Consider the following 19668-nt stretch of genomic DNA (forward strand, 5'->3'; position numbering starts at 1 on the left):
TTTTGTAAGATACGCTGATCAGGATCAGATGAAGGCGGCCGTGTTGCATACTGCAATAACAGATCATTTCAGTATAGCTCTTAATATTTCATTTCCAGTACAAAAACCGGCTGAATCGGCTAAGACCTATACTATTGTAAATAAAGGCCTATTAGCACAGGCTCTCCAGAATGCGGATTGGGGTTCGGTAGAAAACTGTTTTGAAATAAATAATTGTTCTAGTAAATTTCATCAAATTATAAAAAAATCAGTAGATTTCAGTATGAATACTAAGACGATGAGGTCGAGAAGAAAAAAATTAAAGCCATGGATAAATTCAGACCTGATTGATGCTATTAGACAAAGAGATAAATTGAGTAGGAAATTGAAGAGGCAACCATATAATAATGCTCTGAAAAATCATTATCTCACGCTTAGAAAAAATTTTACCGTAAATTTGAAAAGAACTAAACTTGAATATTATAAAAATAAACTAATGGAATTTAGAGATGAACCAAGGCGGTTCTGGGGAGTGATAGGAGAGTTGGCGGGAAAAAGTATTAATAAGGATTCTTTTGTTATTAGTAAATTTCTACCAGGTATCCAGTCTGTTACAACAGCGATTTACAAGAATGTAGCTGATGAATTCAATGTTTTTTTTGCATCAGTCGGCCAAATTCTGGCTGATTCTATAGATTCTGGAGAGCCTCTTTTAGTCGATGATAGTCAATATTTGAATCGAAATCACTTTGAGTTTCAGGCTGTAACTGAAGCTGAAATTATGCATGCCATAGGTAGTCTCAGAGGTGGGTCAGCTCCAGGGTATGATAATATCTCTGCTAAGTTCCTGAAAGATAATATTGCAATTCTGATCAAGCCACTAACTCATTTATAATCAATCTTAGTTTACAGTCTGGTGTGTTCCCTGAGTTCCTAAAGATGGCCAAGGTTTTTCCCCTCTTCAAATCTGGTGACCCTACCGATAAAAACAATTACCGTCCCATATCATTGCTAAGCGTTTTTTCAAAAATTCTAGAAAAAATAGTGAAAGAACAGCTCATTTTCTATCTTAATAGGAATAGAATTCTATGTGACTGTCAGTATGGCTTCAGAAAAGATAAAAATATACCTGATGCTCTATTTGACATTTGCAAAGCCATAAATGAAGGAATGAATGAAAATCGACGAATGATGCTTCTATTCCTTGACCTAAAAAAAGCCTTCGATTCGGTTGATAGGAACAAATTATTGAATAAATTAAACCTTATTGGAATACGAGGTACAGCGTTGGCATGGTTCAGAAGTTATCTGTCAAATCGCCTTCAGTTTGTTTCCTTGATGGATGTCAGGGGTGAAGATGTGGCGGTTGACTTTGGGGTGACTCAGGGAAGCACTTTGGGCCCAATCCTCTTTTTAATCTATATAAATAATATATCAAAAGTAAATATACATGGGAGGTTATTTTTGTTTGCATATGATGCATTGATATTTTTGAAAGGGCCAAGCTGGGTTGAAGTTAAGGAAAATGCTCAAAATGACCTTTTTCACATAAAAACATGGCTTGATCAGAATACATTGACAATGAACACCACGAAAACGAAATTTATGCCAATATCATTGAGACCAACGACCGATTACAATTTATCAAGTTTGAAAGTTCACTGCTGTGGGGATTTTGTCAGTGTTACATGTGGGTGTTCTTGTATTGAAATGGTCACTTCCTACAAGTATTTGGGCGTTTTTTTCGACCATAGGATGAGGTGGTCTGCTCACATTGAATACATAAAAAAAAGACTTAGAAAAAATATATATGCATTTAGAATGATGAGCGATGTACTGGATAAGAGAGAGATTAGAATGGCATACTTTGCATATGTCCAGTCCCTTTTGGAGTTTGGTATAGTTGCATGGGGTGGTGCTTGCAAGACGGTACTTCAGCCACTCTTTATTGTCCAGAAAGCCATTTTGAAAGTAGCTCTAAAAAAAAAATCCTCGTTTCTCAACTAACATTCTCTTTGAGGAGAGTGAGGTCCTGACTGTAAGACAGCTCTTCATTAAAAACATTTTAATACATTTATTCTCCAACATGAACATTCTTGGGCCCATTACACATATGCATCAAACGCGGTATGCTGTTAACACTGGTATTACAGCTATACCCCTCCAGAGATCCCTTACACAAACAAATTCCTTCTATATTTCACATGTTCTGTACCGTAACTTGGCTCGTCACTTCCCACACCACATAGTATTTCAGGACGTCTCAAAATCCTTATTTAAATTGAAATTGAAGAAATTTTTAATACAGCTGGGAGTGGACAATTCAGAAAACATCATCACAACAAATTATACCTACCTTAATTGATAAATTCGCTGGTGGTGACAACCTGACTACTGTTCTTGGAATCTGTATGCATCATTACAATAATTAACCTTTTATTATTTTTTTGAGCTATCCAATAATCCTCTGTACGTAATAATAATATTAAATAGGATTCTGAATGCAGCAAAATTAGTGTTTCCTTTCTTTCTAACAAACTTATAATATGCAACTCTGGTTTGCGCACAGGCATTTTTTGCCCATGCAGACCATTTTCTAAAGATTTACTTGGCTTACTGTATTCATGAGGTTGATTTTATTCTTTGTTGTTGTTGTTGTTGTTTTCTCCAAGGTTTTTGAGACTTTGATTCATGTACAGATGTCATCTTATTTTGAGTCCAACAATATTCACCCAGGAGCAATTTGTTTCAGGGCTGGTAGAAGCACATATGATCCTATTGTTGGTGTTGTTAGTGGGGTTATAAGCAACATGGAGTCGGGTGATTCTGTGGTGATACGATTTTTCAAGAGCTTTCGACACTGTTCAACACCATATTTTGGGAGCTAAACTGGGTTTCTATGGCTTTACAACAGGCGCAGTGCGACTTGTTTTATCATATTCAGGAATCAGTTTGTATACAAGGATGGGGTTTTGTCAAATGGCAGATTGGTATAGTTTGGCATGCCTCAGGGCTCTATTTTAGGTCCTATTCTCTTCAATATCTATATAAATGATTTGCCGATTAATATTGATGGAAACAGTCTGGATGGTTACCTGTTTGCTGATGACTTTGGCTTGAAAATTAATTGCCCATCCGAGTTTGATCTTGAAAGAGAACGAAACCATAGTTATTTTATTCTAAAGGACTGGTGTGCAGCGAATAATCTGTCTCTTAATGATGACAAAACCTCTGATATAATTTTTAATTTCAGAAAGCATGATGCTTTACCACTCAAGTTTCAAGGTGTTATGATTGATTCATGTCTGTTATGGGAGGCGCACATTGATTTTTTGTCAGTTAAACTCTCTAAAGGCCTTTATATATGCTTCGCAGACTATGTGTAACTGTTGATAGGCCTGTGCTGATGAATATCTATTACGCACACATTCAGAGTCTCCTATCATATGGAATTATGCTTTGTGCTAATAGTGTTAAAGCCAATTCAGTCTTTGTCCTTCAGAAGAAGGCTATCAGAATCATGTGTAATTTGCCTTTCAATGCTCATTGTAGACCACATTTCATAGAACTTGGATTGCTGACACTGCCATCACTGTATGTTTTTAATATTTTATGTTATGTACAAAAAAATTGGATAAATATGATACAAACCAACACCATAATTTAAATACACGAAATAGACATAGATTTAAAATTTCGCAATATAGCCATTCCAAATCTCAGAGAAACTGGCACTTCATGCCAATAAAATTATAACTCCACACCAGACAAATTAAAGTTACTAGTATTCACTCAATTTAAAAATAAGATTAAATATGCATTAGTTAATGAATGTTTGTACACAGTAAATGATTTCTTTTCTATAAACTGGGTACCATTCTCTTATGATATAATGAGTGATCTATGTTTTGAGATCTATGGTTTGTATACGTGTGATCTATGTTTTACATGACTTTAAATTTTTTTGTATTTTTAAGACTGACTTATGAATGATAGTGATTTAAAAAGAATGAATTTGAACAAAGACGATGTATTTTTTGTAAATATTGAATGACTAATAAAATTCTATTCTATTTTATTAGCTCTCGTGGAATTTAACAATCATTAATGACAAACAACAGGAATGCGACCTCGATTCTTTAAGTTTTTAAAATTTATCACGCTTTTGTGCAACTTGGCCTTAGTCTCTTACAATGATACAAGGGACAGTAAAAATAAGAAAACCACTTCTAGACTAATGGAAAAATCGATAATTTTATATTTTCATCTAATCATATTGTAACTGATTATTTAAATATATAAAATAAATATAAAGTAATATATTAAAATATACGCTATTCAAATTTATAGATAATGAGTTGCTCTATTCATTCACGGTTACTGCTCTGCTATGTGTGCATTCAAGTGTCTATCCTTGAGCCTTAGACTAAAGACACCAGATCTTGGATATCAATGATGTCCGAGAGTCATTTCACTTATTGCACGGCACTAAACGTGAATGCTATTAAACTCTTCAAGGTCCATAGAAAGAACTCTGTATTTCTACAGACCTGGCACTCCTACACCACAGGTGTCGCAGCCTGCTGATCTAATTTAATTCGAACCACAATGATATTTTATTACAAAGTTTAATAAAATAATCAGAAATCGATAATAGTTCAATTAAATTTTTTGAGAGATAATGACAGCCGCTTGATCTAGAAGCCCATGTAATCGTGACTGGCCTCAAATCAGCAAGTTCAAAACACCGTTGTACAACCGCATGTTTTATCGCAAACTCAAGTTTTTGACGACGAATATCATTGGTTGCCGTTTCAAAGCTCAATCAGTAATGATCTAATGAAAACCTGAAATGTGTTTGGGCGGATTGGGCTACCTAGTTCATTTTCACTGTTTGTATGAATTAGAAGAGGTTCTCTCTAACTTGCACATTATTATAAGTCATATTAATAAACAAAATAAATGATAAAGGACCTCAAAGTCGGCCTTAACATCTTTAAAAGTATTATAATAAATTATGCAGATTTGTCGAAATATCTCATTTGAAAATATAAACTTGGGACCGGTTGCAAATTTAATTTTACATAAGAATTACTGATGAAGAACATATTATTTAAGCCATCAAGAATATTAGTCATGGTTATTGAGATATTACAAGAATTTCTGGGATATTTAATGAATTTATTTTACTGGATTGTGCACATTGAAATATCGCTCGATCTCAATATCCATTGAAGATTTGAACTCGAGACTGGTTGCATTATTTTTACATAAAGTGTTGGCAATTTTAGAACATAGGTATTGGAGCTACCAAAAGATTATTTAGTCAATGGTCATTGAGATATTAATTAGTTCTGAAATATCTAAAATTGAAATAGTTTCTGGGATATTCCATGAAATTTACGGTACTGAATTGTGCAAATTAGTACTGGTTGCTAGCTTCTGGTGAAGGGGCAGAAAATCTAGCTAATAATAACTGGAGACAATGTGTTGGTGCGGCCTGTCATCAACTTCAAATTCAAGTTGACTTAATTGATCAAGTTAAACAATCATGAATACAAATATGAAGTTTCAGTTGATTCGAAGTAGCACTTGCATAATTCCAAAATTAGCAGCTGGAAGATTTTTGATCTTTATGTGTTTTCATATGTACTTTCAAAGCACTTGAACGAGTACTTTTGTAGTCACAAAATGTGCAGCTGTACGGTTTTTCGCCTGTATGTATTCTGCGATGTCTCTTCAAATCAGATGAATGAGTAAATTTATGGTTACAAAATTCGCAGACGAAAGCTTTTTCACCTGTATGTGTTTTGATGTGCATTTTCAAATGACTTGACGTGGCAAATTTATGGTCACAAGAGTTGCAGCTGAATGGTGTTTCTCCTGTATGAATTCTGAGATGTGCATTCAAATTACCAGAGTTGACACTTTTATAGTCACAGAACTTGCATGTAAAAGGTTTTTCCCCCGTGTGTGTTCTAATATGTCTTTTCAAATCATTTGATTGATTGCATTGATACTCACAAAATTCGCAGCTGAAAGGTGTTTCTCCTGTGTGTGTTCTAATATGGGTTTTTAAATAACTTGACCGAGTACATTTATAGTCACAAAAGTTGCAGCTGTACGGTTTTTCACCAGTATGTATTCTACGATGTCTTTTCAAATCAATTGAATGAGTGAATCTATGATTACAAAATTCGCAGCAGAAAGCTTTTTCGCCTGTATGTGTTCTGATATGCACTTTTAAATCACTTGAACCAGCACATCTATAGTCACAAAACCTACAGCTGAAAGGTTTTTCTCCTGTGTGTGTTCTGATATGTTCTTTCAAATGACTTGATGTAGCAGTTTTGAAGTCACAGTACCGGTAATCGCAGATGAACGGTTTTTCTCCTGTATGTGTTCTGATATGTTTTTTCATATCACCTGATCTAGCACATTTATATTCACAAAATTTGCAACTGAAATGCTTTTCTCGAGTGTGATTCTTGATATGTCTTTCAAGATTTGAAAACCAGGGATTGTTATAGCTACAATAAGGACAGGTGTAGAGCTTTTCCCCAGCCGCAGGTGGCTCCAGCAAATGTGCATTCAGTGCACCTACTTGTGTTGCATTTGCATTTGCAGGGCCCAATGTGCTGCAGGTAGATGATGGCCACTTCTCATCCGGTTCGCAATTCACTGAACATTCTTCAGTCTGTTTCTCAACTGCAAACACCAAAAATCAGGAATGATGAGAACAGAATTGGGAGGTGAGTTCCGATAAACCAATATGAAGAATGAAAAAGAATTACATTATATTTTGCCATGAAATAATTAATAGCATACAGTAGGGACTAAGTAGTAATGGGATGAATATCAGAGGTAATTGAAGAGAAAGTGCAAAGTTTTTGAGTTTGTAACAAGTTTTGAAGTCAAACAGAAGTGATCTGTGGTCTAGTCTGGGTTCATAGAATTGGCTAACTTGCAACTCAACTCGTTGACTCCATTTTAAACTGCCGTATGAATCAAAACTGCTCTGATCGGTGTAGTATTGATTCATATGACAGTTTAACATGGAGTCAGCGAGTTCCGAGTTAGCCAATTCTATCAACCCTCTATTATGGATGAAGTGCTTGCGTACGGTAACAGCCTTAAAACGTTTTTAACCAGGTAATCCCCGAGTAAAACTGTCGATGTAAAAAGTAAACTGTCAATCCCGGCCAAAGAATAACGACATTTGTGAGGCCCACTGACGGCTTAAATGAGATATTTAGGCCAGGTGTGACTGTGACCTTCCCGCAAGAACTGATCCCCACCAACAAAACGCCATACGCCTACGAATTTATTTTATTAATTCAAGTCAAACAATTTCAGATTGAAACATTATGCCATTTCCTTCCCGCAAGGACTCCCCACCAACAAAAAGCCATACGAATTTATTTAACTTACTCAAGTCAAACATTTTCAGATTGAAATACTATGTCATTTTACGGTAATACAGGATGGTTCTTAATTATGGTAAAATAATTTAATACGTGATAGTAGAGGTAAAAATAAGAAAAAAAGTTCTTATAAGCTTATATCCATAAACGCTTCATTAGCGACCTATACAGGATGAAAGATTTCGCCCGGAATTCAGTTCCTCTGGTAAAATACACCGATGCTGAATTGTTTGGGGACTGGTTTTTGAAAAACTTATGCTGGATTGATATTATTTTACCATAATTAAGAATCACCCTGTATGTTGAGTTTATATTGATAAGATAAACAGAAAACTGTGATTGGAATAATAATTCAAATTGGTCAATTAGACCTACGTTACAGTAAACTATAATATAATATAGAAGTTCTGTGAACAGTAGACCTTACCCAGTTATAATACGATATATCCTCTTTAATGACCGAGCGTATATAGTGAGGTCTACGTTTTAACTTGACCGGATATGATTTTGTCTGTATGTAGCCTATCCCTCAAATGCGAAAGTTCAAAAAGCCCTACTACCTTACATACTAGGATTGTCACGCAATTCATAAATAAAAATTACTGCCCAATCTTATGAAGTTCTATTAATGCGTTTAGCATATGAGAATGCGTGACATACGGTACATACATGCAAAAAAGACAAAAGCAAATCCGTAGTCCATACTACGCTCGGTCAGTCATTAATAAAAATAAGCATAAAGCAGGTCATTCACTATCCGATTTGTAGTTCAAGTTGAGTCCCAACATTCAATGTTGGAATCGACGTCAACCCGTGAATGGGGCTGTTGGACGAGTTTGATTAACTAGAAGCAAGCCATTCACTATCCGACTGGAGGTCCAACATTGTTGCACCACTAGTTGGATCTTTCACCACTCAAGCTCCGACTGGTTATCCAACTTCAGTCTTCAGTCTTAGTCCATCTTCATTCCTCGTTCTAGTTTTGTTTCAATAATCCGCCGTTATTTTATACAGTCATGTATTAGGTTATGTGAGTTTGTTTTTGAAATTTTATTACCACATAATTTTATATTTTTCCCAATAAAAATTGACCGATCGCTTTTGTTTTCCGAGGAAAATGTTTCGTATAGAAGATGTAGCTCGTTTTAAGACCTTTGTAATGATGCATCATAACTTTTTCAAGTGCCGTTTGCACAGTGCTAGTTTAAACTGAATTTCATCTTAAACTGGATTAAATCTATATTAAGTATCATTTGTTATAATGTAATTCATTTTGAGTTTTAGGCTGGTCACACACCGATTAGTCAAGACAAGACTAGTCACGTTTAGTCACATAGTTGCTTCTGGAATCATGTCTAATTGCAATGACTAATCAGTGTGTGTTGCTTCATAAGCAGCAATGTGAAGTATTGTGAATAAACGTGACTAGTCTTGTCTTGACTAATCGGTGTGTGACCAGCCTAAGCCAACAGCTGATTGAATTCAGTTCAAGCTTTGACTGTGCAAACGGCCCTATAATCTTAACTGCCAGTTAATGCACGTTTTTTCGCGCTAGATACTCATTTGAGTAAAACTACCACCAACTGGTGTTTTCGGAAGAACTGGTGCTTTTTTCTGTTCCCAATGTAATCCATCTCAGAAGCCCTTGATGATAGAGAATTGAATTTGGTCTCAAATTGTGGACCAGGATTCTTCCTTTCACGTGTATTAAATTAAATTTAGAATAAAATAGTTTTAAAATTAGTTAGGTGAGTTCAAAGAAGCCAAAAATTTCAAAAAAATTATCCTCACTCCAGAGTTTGAGCCATTTTTCAATCAAACAGGACGAATACAAATTTGAGACTAGGGATCATAGAGGATAAAATTCCCTACAATTCTATACCAATTTTTTCTTGCATTAATCTCTAGTTAGTGGGTAATAATTAACAGAAAAATAATTTAAAAAATTGGGAAATCAAAATTTATTTCTTTTTAATTGTGTAATTTTTTGATTCTTGATGAAATCTACTGGAGCTAGAGGAGTATAACTTTCTCTACAGACTGGCTTTATTCAACATTTTTTACCCTGAATACTTTCAAAATGGAATCCATTGAAGAAAAATTGGGCATCATCAAACATAACAATTTTCCAATACTGGGACTCTTCAATGCCGATTAGCGTATGCCATGCTGATTGAATTCCAATGCCAATGCTAATTTTTGTAAAATATCCATAATAAAAATGTTGAAGTGACACATAGCCTACATAGTGAACCTAGCTACATTTGGACTGTTGTATAAATTAGAATTGGAACCGTTTTGGGCTTATAAGCCTGTCGTACTTTTCTGTAAGTTGTGTATTTTGAATGATTGAAAAAAATATATTGAGTACTTTACTGGAGGAAGGTCCGTACTACATGAAATTAAAATAATTATTGCAAATGATAGAGTAGGCCTATCCAGGAAAAGTGTCACTGTTGGGTAATTTAAAATTAGCCTGGAGTGCATCCTCCTAACTATCTGCACCTTTAAAGTTTATAAAGTTTTTGAAAAGATCTCCGTAATTTAATTGCATTATTTCATGTATTAGTTCATTATTAATTCATTACTTGATTTATAATAATCAGGTCAATTTTCATACATCACTACAGCTGTGCTCTACCAATACCTACTATTACTTAGTATATTACGATGTAATAGCAGGTATTGGCTCTACCATGTGAATTAATGAATTATGAATAACAATTGATGATAATGATTATGATAATAAATAATTTATTTCTCTCACATGTTTTTTATTCATCATACTTATTCAGTAACATTTGAAAGTATAATCAAGTAAAAAAAAAAATATATATATATAATCAATAAAAATAAAGTAACTGTAACTGTATATATATTTTTTTACTTGATTATACTTTCAAATGTTACTGAATAAGTATGATGAATAAAAAACATGTGAGAGAAATAAATTATTTATTATCATAATCATTATCATCAATTGTTATTCATAATTCATTAATTCACATGGTAGAGCCAATACCTACTATTACTTAGTATATTACGATGTAATGGATGGCTCATGGAATTGGAAAAGCGTGAATGAGGTAGTTAGTGATTCGGCCGAGAAGCTCGTGTGTGGTTTGGTATACGGTTAAGAGCATTACGGAGGAATCTAGATGAAGCCACAGATCTTGAGTGACTTGGTGATGGTCTCGAGGCTGAGGGTGATAACAAAACAGTAGAATGTTCAGTGAGACGTCCCATTTTAGCCCAAAAAACTGCTTCCGAAATAACCTTTTGAGCGATCGCTTGCTGATGAAAATTCCCCACTGCACGGAGATCCCCAAGCACTGATAAGCAAAACGACTCTAAATTGTCGGCGGGTGCTACAGCTGTAATGTTTCTTGCAATGTTTCGAGGCGCTGCAATTAATGGATGTCTTTGTGCAGACATCCGTCCTTTGTTACTCATTTTTGGTGGTGGGGGTTGAAGATCAACATCAACCTGTAACAATTAGATAGTAATCATTGGCACCCATGTTTGACCGTTTTCAACAGTCTGAGCCTCATTCTTTTTTTTCAGTTGCCGACCACTGGCAAAACTCAATGAAGTTTTGCCCCAAGATGAATTTTTCTCATGCACTTGGTGCATGATGCATGATGGTAAATAAGTGAAAATTGTTAAATTGGAAGTAAGCGGTTCCGACTATTTCAACCACTTCTAGTCTGGGCGCAAATGTACTTCCGAGGTCATTATTATTGGGTAACAACCGTGGAAGATGTCTCAATTTCTTCATTAGAACTAGTATAATAAGGAACACAATGATAAGTCCAACTCACAGGCAATAAACAACTCGAAAAGAAGATGACTGTCAAAATGTTTTGGGATTTCTTTTATCGCATGTATTTTGATAACACTTCCAAGATATTTCACCGTTTATCGAACCAAAATATTCAAATAACCTTCCTATACAATTATTCTTGTCTTATTAACTTTTCTCTAAAACACATAACATTTTGTAAACCTCTCAAATCCCTACAATTATATTTTTTTTAATTTTCTTGAATTCCTTCCAAATACAAATGTTCTTATGCAAAATATACAGAGATATGTTTAATCTATGAAATTTAAATAGGTAGTTTTCTAAGATATAAAATAATATGTCTTACAAAGACTTATGTTCTAACAAAGAAAACCTTGCATGATTTTTGGTGCATTTTGCAATAGGCATGCACAATAAAGCTACAACTATATAATCGATTTTTCAAAACTACTTCATGATAAAGACTTGCAACTGGTTTCAATCTCTTCGTTAGAACAGCCTGAATGAGAATATTGATGATGGGAACAACAAAAATAGTCATCTTGAAAAATGTAAGATGGCAGTCATCATTGAAAGAATTTTTAAATAGATTGCTGTAGCATAGAAAAAATATAGATAGCATAAGAAGATATCCCATGGTATAGGTCGCTCATGTTCCGAATATCAATCTGTTAACTCAAGTCGATTACTGTCTATTATTACTGTAGAATTAATAAGTAATTAACAAAATATTTCATATTAATAAGGAAAATTCATTATTCAATTATAGAAAAATATAATTACTTGCTTAATAACATATAATTGATTATTTTAAACGAGAATGAATAATTAATATTACATTAATAAACCTGTATCAGCTATCGTCAAGAAGGCATTGTTCTCCTATCTTTCTCCACTGCCATTATAACGTGAACTTCACTATAGGACTATCGGCTTGAGTTAACCGTGAAATTTGAAGCATCTACGCCCTATAACACGGGATTTTTTCTTATGATATATTTTATCTATGGTTGTAGTGAGAGGTATCGTATTGATTGTACCACTAGTGTCTATAATATTACCCAAACTATAATATTCGAGATAATCGTTTCATTTCATCATCTCAATTCTTAATACATAACAGATTTAAAAGATAGCAAAAATCAGATCAAGCTCTATAAAGCAAAATATAAGTAGGTAGGCCTACTCACTGTTTCTGTATTCTCCTCGCAGTCTGCCATCTCCTCTCCATCGTTTTCGCTCTCATTTGTGGTTGCAGTTTGCTGTTGGTGGGTGTATTGAGAGGGTGCAAGTGTTGGCACAGAATCGGTGCCAGCTCTGGCTGAGTGCTGCACCTCACATAGGAAGTTCAACTCGTAGTAGTGCGCCCAGGTTGGCACATACACACCATCGTCTGCACCCGTACCTGTTCTAGCCTCACTTTTTTGCACTTTTTTCAGCTCCCTGAAGTAAACACTACGCAATGAGTCAATTTTTCTTCGCACTGTAGCAATGTTCGCGCTACTGTCATACTTCAGCAAAACATTCAGCAACTGTTCCTGAGCTGTTTTTCTCGCATTGCGGTTTGAATATAGGGGAGAGTTAGTGTCCCATAGGCACACATTTTGTCTGTATAATTCAATGAACTCCGAATTCGCATTGGTGCACATTCTTACTTCAAACAAAAATTTAAATGGTGAAACAATTTAAATGAACAACAATCTGAGCAACAACCAAACATAATTAATCGAAGTAGGCCAGTCACTCACTATCCGACTTGTGTTCTAACAATGTTGAACCGGTTGTAAGACCACCAATCGGATATTCCACCACTCACGCTCATACTGGTTGTCCACGAGTTAGTCCAACACGACTAGACATCCAACATTCATGATTCGACGTCCAATCAAAATTGAATGTTCTACAACAAAACGGATAGTAAATAGTCGGGGAATAATTTTTCAATAATTGAATGATCATTTTTATAATAAATTGAGTAAATAACTTGTTAATTAATTATAATTCTACATTGTTTGAAACGATCTGGCAACGTTGCAGAGCTAGAAAAGGATAACGCTATCTGCTCTGAGATCAACACGAAGTTCCAACATCCAAATCCCAAGGTCAGCCGCCTGTAGTGAGGGCAACATTATAACGGCAGTGAAGGAAGATTGGAAAACAGGGTTGTCAATTCTCTGCCTTGCCACTGCCTTCTGTAGAGGATAGCTGATACCGGCGTATCTGATGTAATATACACTCTTCATCCTTGTTTAGAATGAAAAATTAAATTTAATTCATCAAGGGAATATATTTTTCAATAATTGTATGATTATTTTTTATAGATGAGATTAAATATCTTGTTAATTAATTATATTTCTACATTGTTAAAACCGATCTGGCAACGTTGCAGAGCTAGAAAAGGGTAGCGCGATCTGCTCTGTCAAATGATGGACAAGGATAACAACAACAATGTTAATCAAATACTGCAAGTAAAACGTGGACCTCACTGTAGTCAGAATCGAGTCGGAACGTGAGTGGGAATGTTGGACCAACTCGTCCAACCGGTTTGAGCAGCTAATCCGCTAATGGCTTCAACAATTGTACAGCTAAACCTTTGAAAAGCTCAACCATCATAGGGCTTTAATTTATGTTTGATTGTCGCTCAGTTCGTTCTTCTTTTAAAACCTTGAATAGTCAATTAAAAAGTAATCATAAATAGTATTAAATTACAACAATAAAAAATAATGATAATACATACTAAAAACATATATATTACAAAATGTATACTTCAGTATGGAATTACGTCGGATTATTGAAACGAAACTGGAATGAGAAGTGAAGATGGACCTCGAGTGAAGATTGAAGTTGGACAACCAGTCGAAGCATGAGTGGTGGAACATCGGACTAGTAGTTAAACATTGTTCAAATTGCCTAGATTATCAATTATATGAGTTTTCATTCTAAGCATAATCTAAATGGAAATAAACAATTAACATTGAAAAACGCCAGTAGGCCTAATGGAAAAGTGCGGTTATGATCGATAATTCTCAGCTTTACTTTAATGGATCTCATATTGAAAATATTCAGAATGAACATTTTTGAATAGTCAGTCTGTAGATGAAATTCTCCTCTAAAATTTCCAATAAATCTCACCATGAATTGACTGTGTTATAAATTATGTCAGTTTTCATTCTCTGATCAGAGTCTCTGGGAAGTTATTAAAACAAACAAACTCAAGATTGAAAAGTTACTCGTAATTAGAAAAAATAAATCTTGGTTTCCCTATATTTTCATGATTTTCGTGTATCACCCATCAATTAGAGATAATGGAAGAAAAAAAAAACAAGTAGCCTAATTGAACTGGAATAGTAGGTAGTTTCATTCACTAGAATTCCTTGTTGCCTCAAATTTGTCTTCAACGACTCTGTTTGAGAAATGTCTTGCACTATGAAGAAAAGATACTTCTTGAAATATTGGGTTTCTCAAAACTTAAGGAACAAACTTCAAACCTATTTACTTTCAATTGTATATAATTCAAGTGAAAGGAATAATCCTGGCCCACAGTTTGATAGTACTTCAGTATTTAGTGAAAAAACACTTTTAATAATAGTTTCAGAAGGGAAGTGTAACCTTGAATGATTATCCTGCTAGCACATTTTGTAACAGGTAAACCCTGTCACCCATATTTCAAGTGGGCAGCATGGCAAAGATTGTTTATCTGTTATGGGTGCTTCTAGGACATAACATTCATGGCTACTCTTCTTTTCCATAACCAACATTGTCAATCAATTAAAAGCACCAAAACAATAAAACTGACATAAAAAGCTTCTGAGCTGAACACTTCAATTTGTAGCTTGATAAAGAAGTGAGGTCACAGCCTTTTAATGGCCTAGCCATTGGCCATTTAATGGTCACAGCCTTTCAAGTACAGGACTAAAAAATCACCAAATCATTGCATCATGGGCCGAGCAATGATAGATATAGATGGAAATTACTGACAAATTGCATCCATTCAAATGCTAATGAATGAATAATTATTGAACGAAAATCCAAATTAAATTCTGTAAATCACCCCGAAAACTTCTGCTACTGCAAATATTGACAACAGGGTAAACAGCTACATGGAAATTCGATGAGCGCTTCTATTCAAAAATTATTTGCCAGCCCGGGAATCAAACTCGGTACGTCCTTAATGGCTAGTCAGGAATGCTTACCCTTACACCAAACTGACAATCTCTGATTAGCAGCGCCCATTTTATTCGAAGCCATAGCGGCCTGCCAGTCTACAGATGGAAATTACTGAGATATTGCATCCATTCAAATGCCAATGAATGAATAATTATTATTGAACGAAATCTAAATTAAATGCTGTAAATCACCCCGGAGACTTCTGCTGCTGCAAATATTTACAACAGGGTGAATCTCCTAATTAGGAGGTACCGGGTTCAATTCCCGGGCTGGCAAATAATTTTTGAATAGTAGCGCACATCGAATTTCCATGTAGCTGTTTACCCTGTTGCCAATATTTACAGTAGCAGAAGTCTTCTGGGTGATTTACAGCATTTAATTTGGATTTTTGTTCAATAATAGTAGATGATAGATATTATTGTTATGTTAACAAAATCCTGTTAACAGAACCAAGTCTCTGAAATGATAATAAAATAAAATTACCAGGTGTTTCTTCTTTGACGAATACTTGTAAAAAACGTCCCACACTTTCTTCTTGGTCACTTGGATCACTGTTATGTGTAGACCATGCTGAGCTGCACTCTAACTCTGGTTCTTGGCTGTTATCTTTCTCCGACTCATCAACATCTGTTACAATCTGAAATTATCGACATTCACAATCAAAGATAAGCCAATCAAGTTATCACCGGCTAAGAGCCATAAGCACCCACCTTCACACCACCGTAGCGTAGCTTGAAAGACATAGTCGACGTATATCCTAATGTTAATCAATCTGTCCATTTCAAACCGGCTATGCTACGCCGGTAGATTGATTAAAATTAGAATATACGTCGGCTACGTCTTTCAAGCTACGCTATGGCGGTGTGATATGACTTCAAGTTCAACACTAATCAAGGATTACACTAAGTTATTACAGTTATGTATCAAGTGTTCTATAAAAACACAACATTGGAATTTCACGCTTGTTGATTTGTTAGGTTGGTAGCACTGTTAATTACTATTTCATCACCAGTTCTATCTAAGTTTCGTCAACATAGAGCGTTACACAAAGGAGCAACGCACTGTGATTCAAAAGGCATTATAAGTACGGGGAACGTTATGCTAAATCGAATATTTTGTGAAATTTTCAGTTAACAGTTAAGAGACTTATTAAAAAGTTGGAGGAAAAAGTTCACTTTTGGATATTAAACTTCCAGGATGCACTCATCTTGATTCTATCGAGAACATTGCTGTGGTGAAACATAATTTCACTGTGAGTCCAGAGAGACATCAATGTTGTCTCCAGTCACAAAGTGTGTCACCAGTAAATACACTTTTCATTGTAATGGAAAATTTTTACCTCAAGTAGATAGTAATTGAATTAACAATTCAAATGTTGTGTTCTTTATGGAACACTCTTTATTATAAGGCCCAATTCACACAACGGACGTCTAGCAAGAAACGCAGTTCTTACACTCACATACCGATTCCTCGACAGCACGGCAGGACTCGATAGGACAGAAAGCTCTCCTATTGGCTGATTGAGTAGATGTATTGAGCACCAACCAATCAAAGAGATTCCTGTCCTATAGTTTCTGGTTGTCGTCAAATAATCGTTAAGACGGCCAATATTTTTACATAGGAGATAGGAGTGGCCTGGAAGTGACAAAGAGTCCGCGCCAGACTTTTGTTCTGTGTACAGTGGGCCTTGAGTTATACATTTCAAGTTTAAAGCTCAAGCTGATCTACAATTTTGTGAGTCAATATTACTGTTTGATCATCTTGCCCACTGCAAGCCCATCTTTGCTCGCCTTGGTGTGCTGACGGTCTTCAGCCATTACATCCTCCTGTGCTTGATGTATGTCAAGAGGATACAGCATACTCTGGCTGCCCGGAGTGACGTTCACTCACAACCACAACACCAGGCACCGCGAGCTGCTGGATGTCCCTAGGAGACGTCTCTACCGTTCACAGGCCAGCTACAGAGTTTTTGCACTGAAATTCTTCAACAAGCTGCCTCCTGGTGTGAAGCAGTTGGATGAGGCCGCCTTCAAGAGAGCCGTCAGGAAGCTGCTTTGTGATAAATCATATAATAATTCTTTTTGAACCAGGAAAAAACTCGGATGAACGGAAAAACCTTTTCTAGCATTATCATGGGGTACAGTTTTGTATCTGGTGAAGGTAGGCTACGTGTTATCAAAATTAAAATATCAAAACACATCTGTTCAAAACCTTAAGTTTTAAAGGTAAAAGTGTAGGTTAGGCTTTTCCTTTTAATAAATGGCCTACAGTACCTAGCCTACCTATGCAGTATCGTACACCAGATTCGGAACTGGTTGTAAGTGTACGTCCAGTGCCAAAATACCTGTCATCAAATTTTTGGTTGGAATCGATTTACCTAACCTAATATTTAAGAGGTGTTAAAATACTTTAAAAAGTTATACTTTAAGAATTATAGAAGTTCCTCAGATCTGTCAGAGTTATAATTGTTTTGCATTATGAAATTGGATAAACATAACCTAAAAAGGTTCTATTTATGTTTAAAAAGTGAAAAGAAAGGTTAGGGATGAAAAGATTTTTTGGCTTTTATATGAAAGTATGTTAATATTTTTTATTCAATTGAACACAAAATTAACAGAATTCAAAATACCATACAATATGAATGACACCCAAAATTATTATTTTCATGAACTCACCTCTTCATCCATTGCTTTGTAGTAAGATGAAATAGGATTTATCCATAAATAGTATGTGCAGTTTAAATCAATGCTTAAATATTAGGCTAATTTGAAAAAAAGTTAAATAAAAATTATTTGTACATATACAAATTTGAATTGGTTCGTTCTTCACGTCACACTTTTCATACTCATACTCAAGGCACAGAATAGAATCAATAGATAGAATGGAAACTCGGCTAGTACCCTGGCACAAAAATCCGCCATCTTGTCAGAAAGTTCAGCAAGATTCTATTTTTTTTATATCATGTATTCATGTATTGTACCATACATAGGTGGCTATGCCTATGATCGTACTCGTTTTAGAGACTTGAATAACAGTAAAATTGCAAAAAAATGAAAATCATTATTTTTTCAATTGGCTATAACTTTTGAACGGAATTGGAATCAGAAGTATCATACATGGAAATAAAAAGAGGAGGAAATTCTCTACAACCTTGAATAGGTACTTTTGGAATATTTTATCTGATGTTTCTCAAGATACTTGATACTTGATACTTACTTGATACTTGTTGTCGTCGTCCTTGACCGGGTTTACCAGACAGACTGTGTCATTAAAATAAAGGCTCATTAGCTAATTCTGCCAACGAGTAAATTGCTCTATCAATCAACTTTTGCCTGACGAGAGCGCTGAATCTTGCACGTGATGCACTTTTTACTTCAGTTGGGAGTCCATTGTAGAAGCCCAAGGCAGCTGATGGGAAGCCTCTCTGAGTAGCAGCCAACCGACATCGGGGAACATCCAGGTCAGTTGCATGGCGTGTATTGTAGCTGTGTATCTGATTTCTTGTTGACAGCTGCTGCAGGTTGTCTCTGACATACATCAAGGAGGACAGGATGTATTGGCTGTGGATGGTGAGTATCTTCAGCTCCTTGAAGAGTGGCCTGCAGTGCTCCCTGTAGTCCGCAAAAGTAATGGCCCTGATTGCTTTCTTCTGCAGGAGCAGCACATCATGGCAATAAGGCGCGTGTCCCCACAGGAGGATTCCATACAAGATGTGACTATGAAAAAGGGAGTGATAAGCTGAGACCAGGTAATCCCTGGAGACAATGTGTCTCAGTTTTCTTATAAGGAATATAACCCTGGAAAGTCTTTTGCAGACCTCAGCCACATGTTGACTCCACCTCAACTTGTTGTCAACCCAAAAACCCAGCAGCTTCACAGGATCAGACTCCACTGCAGTCCTCTTGAGGGAACATACCAGAAGGTTAGTTTTCTCCTCATTTAACTTCATCCTGTTTGCAGTAAACCAGGACTTTGCTGCATTTAGTTGTTCCACCGACCTTTCTGCTGCCTCCTCTGTTGTTCGTCCTCTAGCTATCAGTGTGGTGTCGTCCGCAAAGAGGATGGACCCCTGGCTGTCTGGGAAGTCATTCATGAGGAGTATGAAGAGCAGGGGGCCCAAAACAGAGCCTTGTGGCACACCATGCTTCATATTTCTAATACTTGATGATGCTCCTTCCAGTGAGACCACTTGTCTTCTGTTTTCCAAGTAGCACTTGATTGTGCTTAGAACTGTACCCTGAACACCATACTTGTTGAGCTTCCTAATCAGTATGCCATGAGGCACACAATCGA

The 19668-nt window shown here is 35.7% G+C and overlaps 1 protein-coding gene across 6 annotated transcripts; it reads right to left on the bottom strand.

Annotated features, from left to right (window-relative positions):
* Nucleotides 1-4214: 4214 nt before the first annotated feature.
* LOC111062242 (oocyte zinc finger protein XlCOF6.1) lies at nucleotides 4215-18639 on the bottom strand. 6 transcript variants are annotated; one of them, XM_039444130.1, is made up of 5 exons: nucleotides 18051-18638; nucleotides 15859-16012; nucleotides 12399-12862; nucleotides 10680-10889; nucleotides 4215-6687 (listed from the first exon to the last, which is right to left on the bottom strand). In XM_039444130.1, the coding sequence occupies exons 1-5, from the start codon at nucleotides 18060-18062 to the stop codon at nucleotides 6658-6660; spliced, it is 870 nt and encodes a 289-aa protein (XP_039300064.1). In that variant the 5' UTR covers nucleotides 18063-18638; the 3' UTR covers nucleotides 4215-6657. The 6 variants fall into 6 exon arrangements, with proteins under 6 accessions (XP_039300064.1, XP_039300068.1, XP_039300062.1 ...); XM_039444134.1 differs by lacking the exon at nucleotides 10680-10889; XM_039444132.1 differs by lacking the exon at nucleotides 4215-6687 and having other exon boundaries at nucleotides 10410-10889; nucleotides 12399-13108; nucleotides 18051-18639.
* Nucleotides 18640-19668: the final 1029 nt, after the last annotated feature.

The sequence above is a fragment of the Nilaparvata lugens genome, unplaced genomic scaffold (genome assembly GCF_014356525.2).
Source record: "Nilaparvata lugens isolate BPH unplaced genomic scaffold, ASM1435652v1 scaffold2904, whole genome shotgun sequence".
NCBI classification, from domain to species: Eukaryota; Metazoa; Arthropoda; class Insecta; order Hemiptera; family Delphacidae; genus Nilaparvata; species Nilaparvata lugens.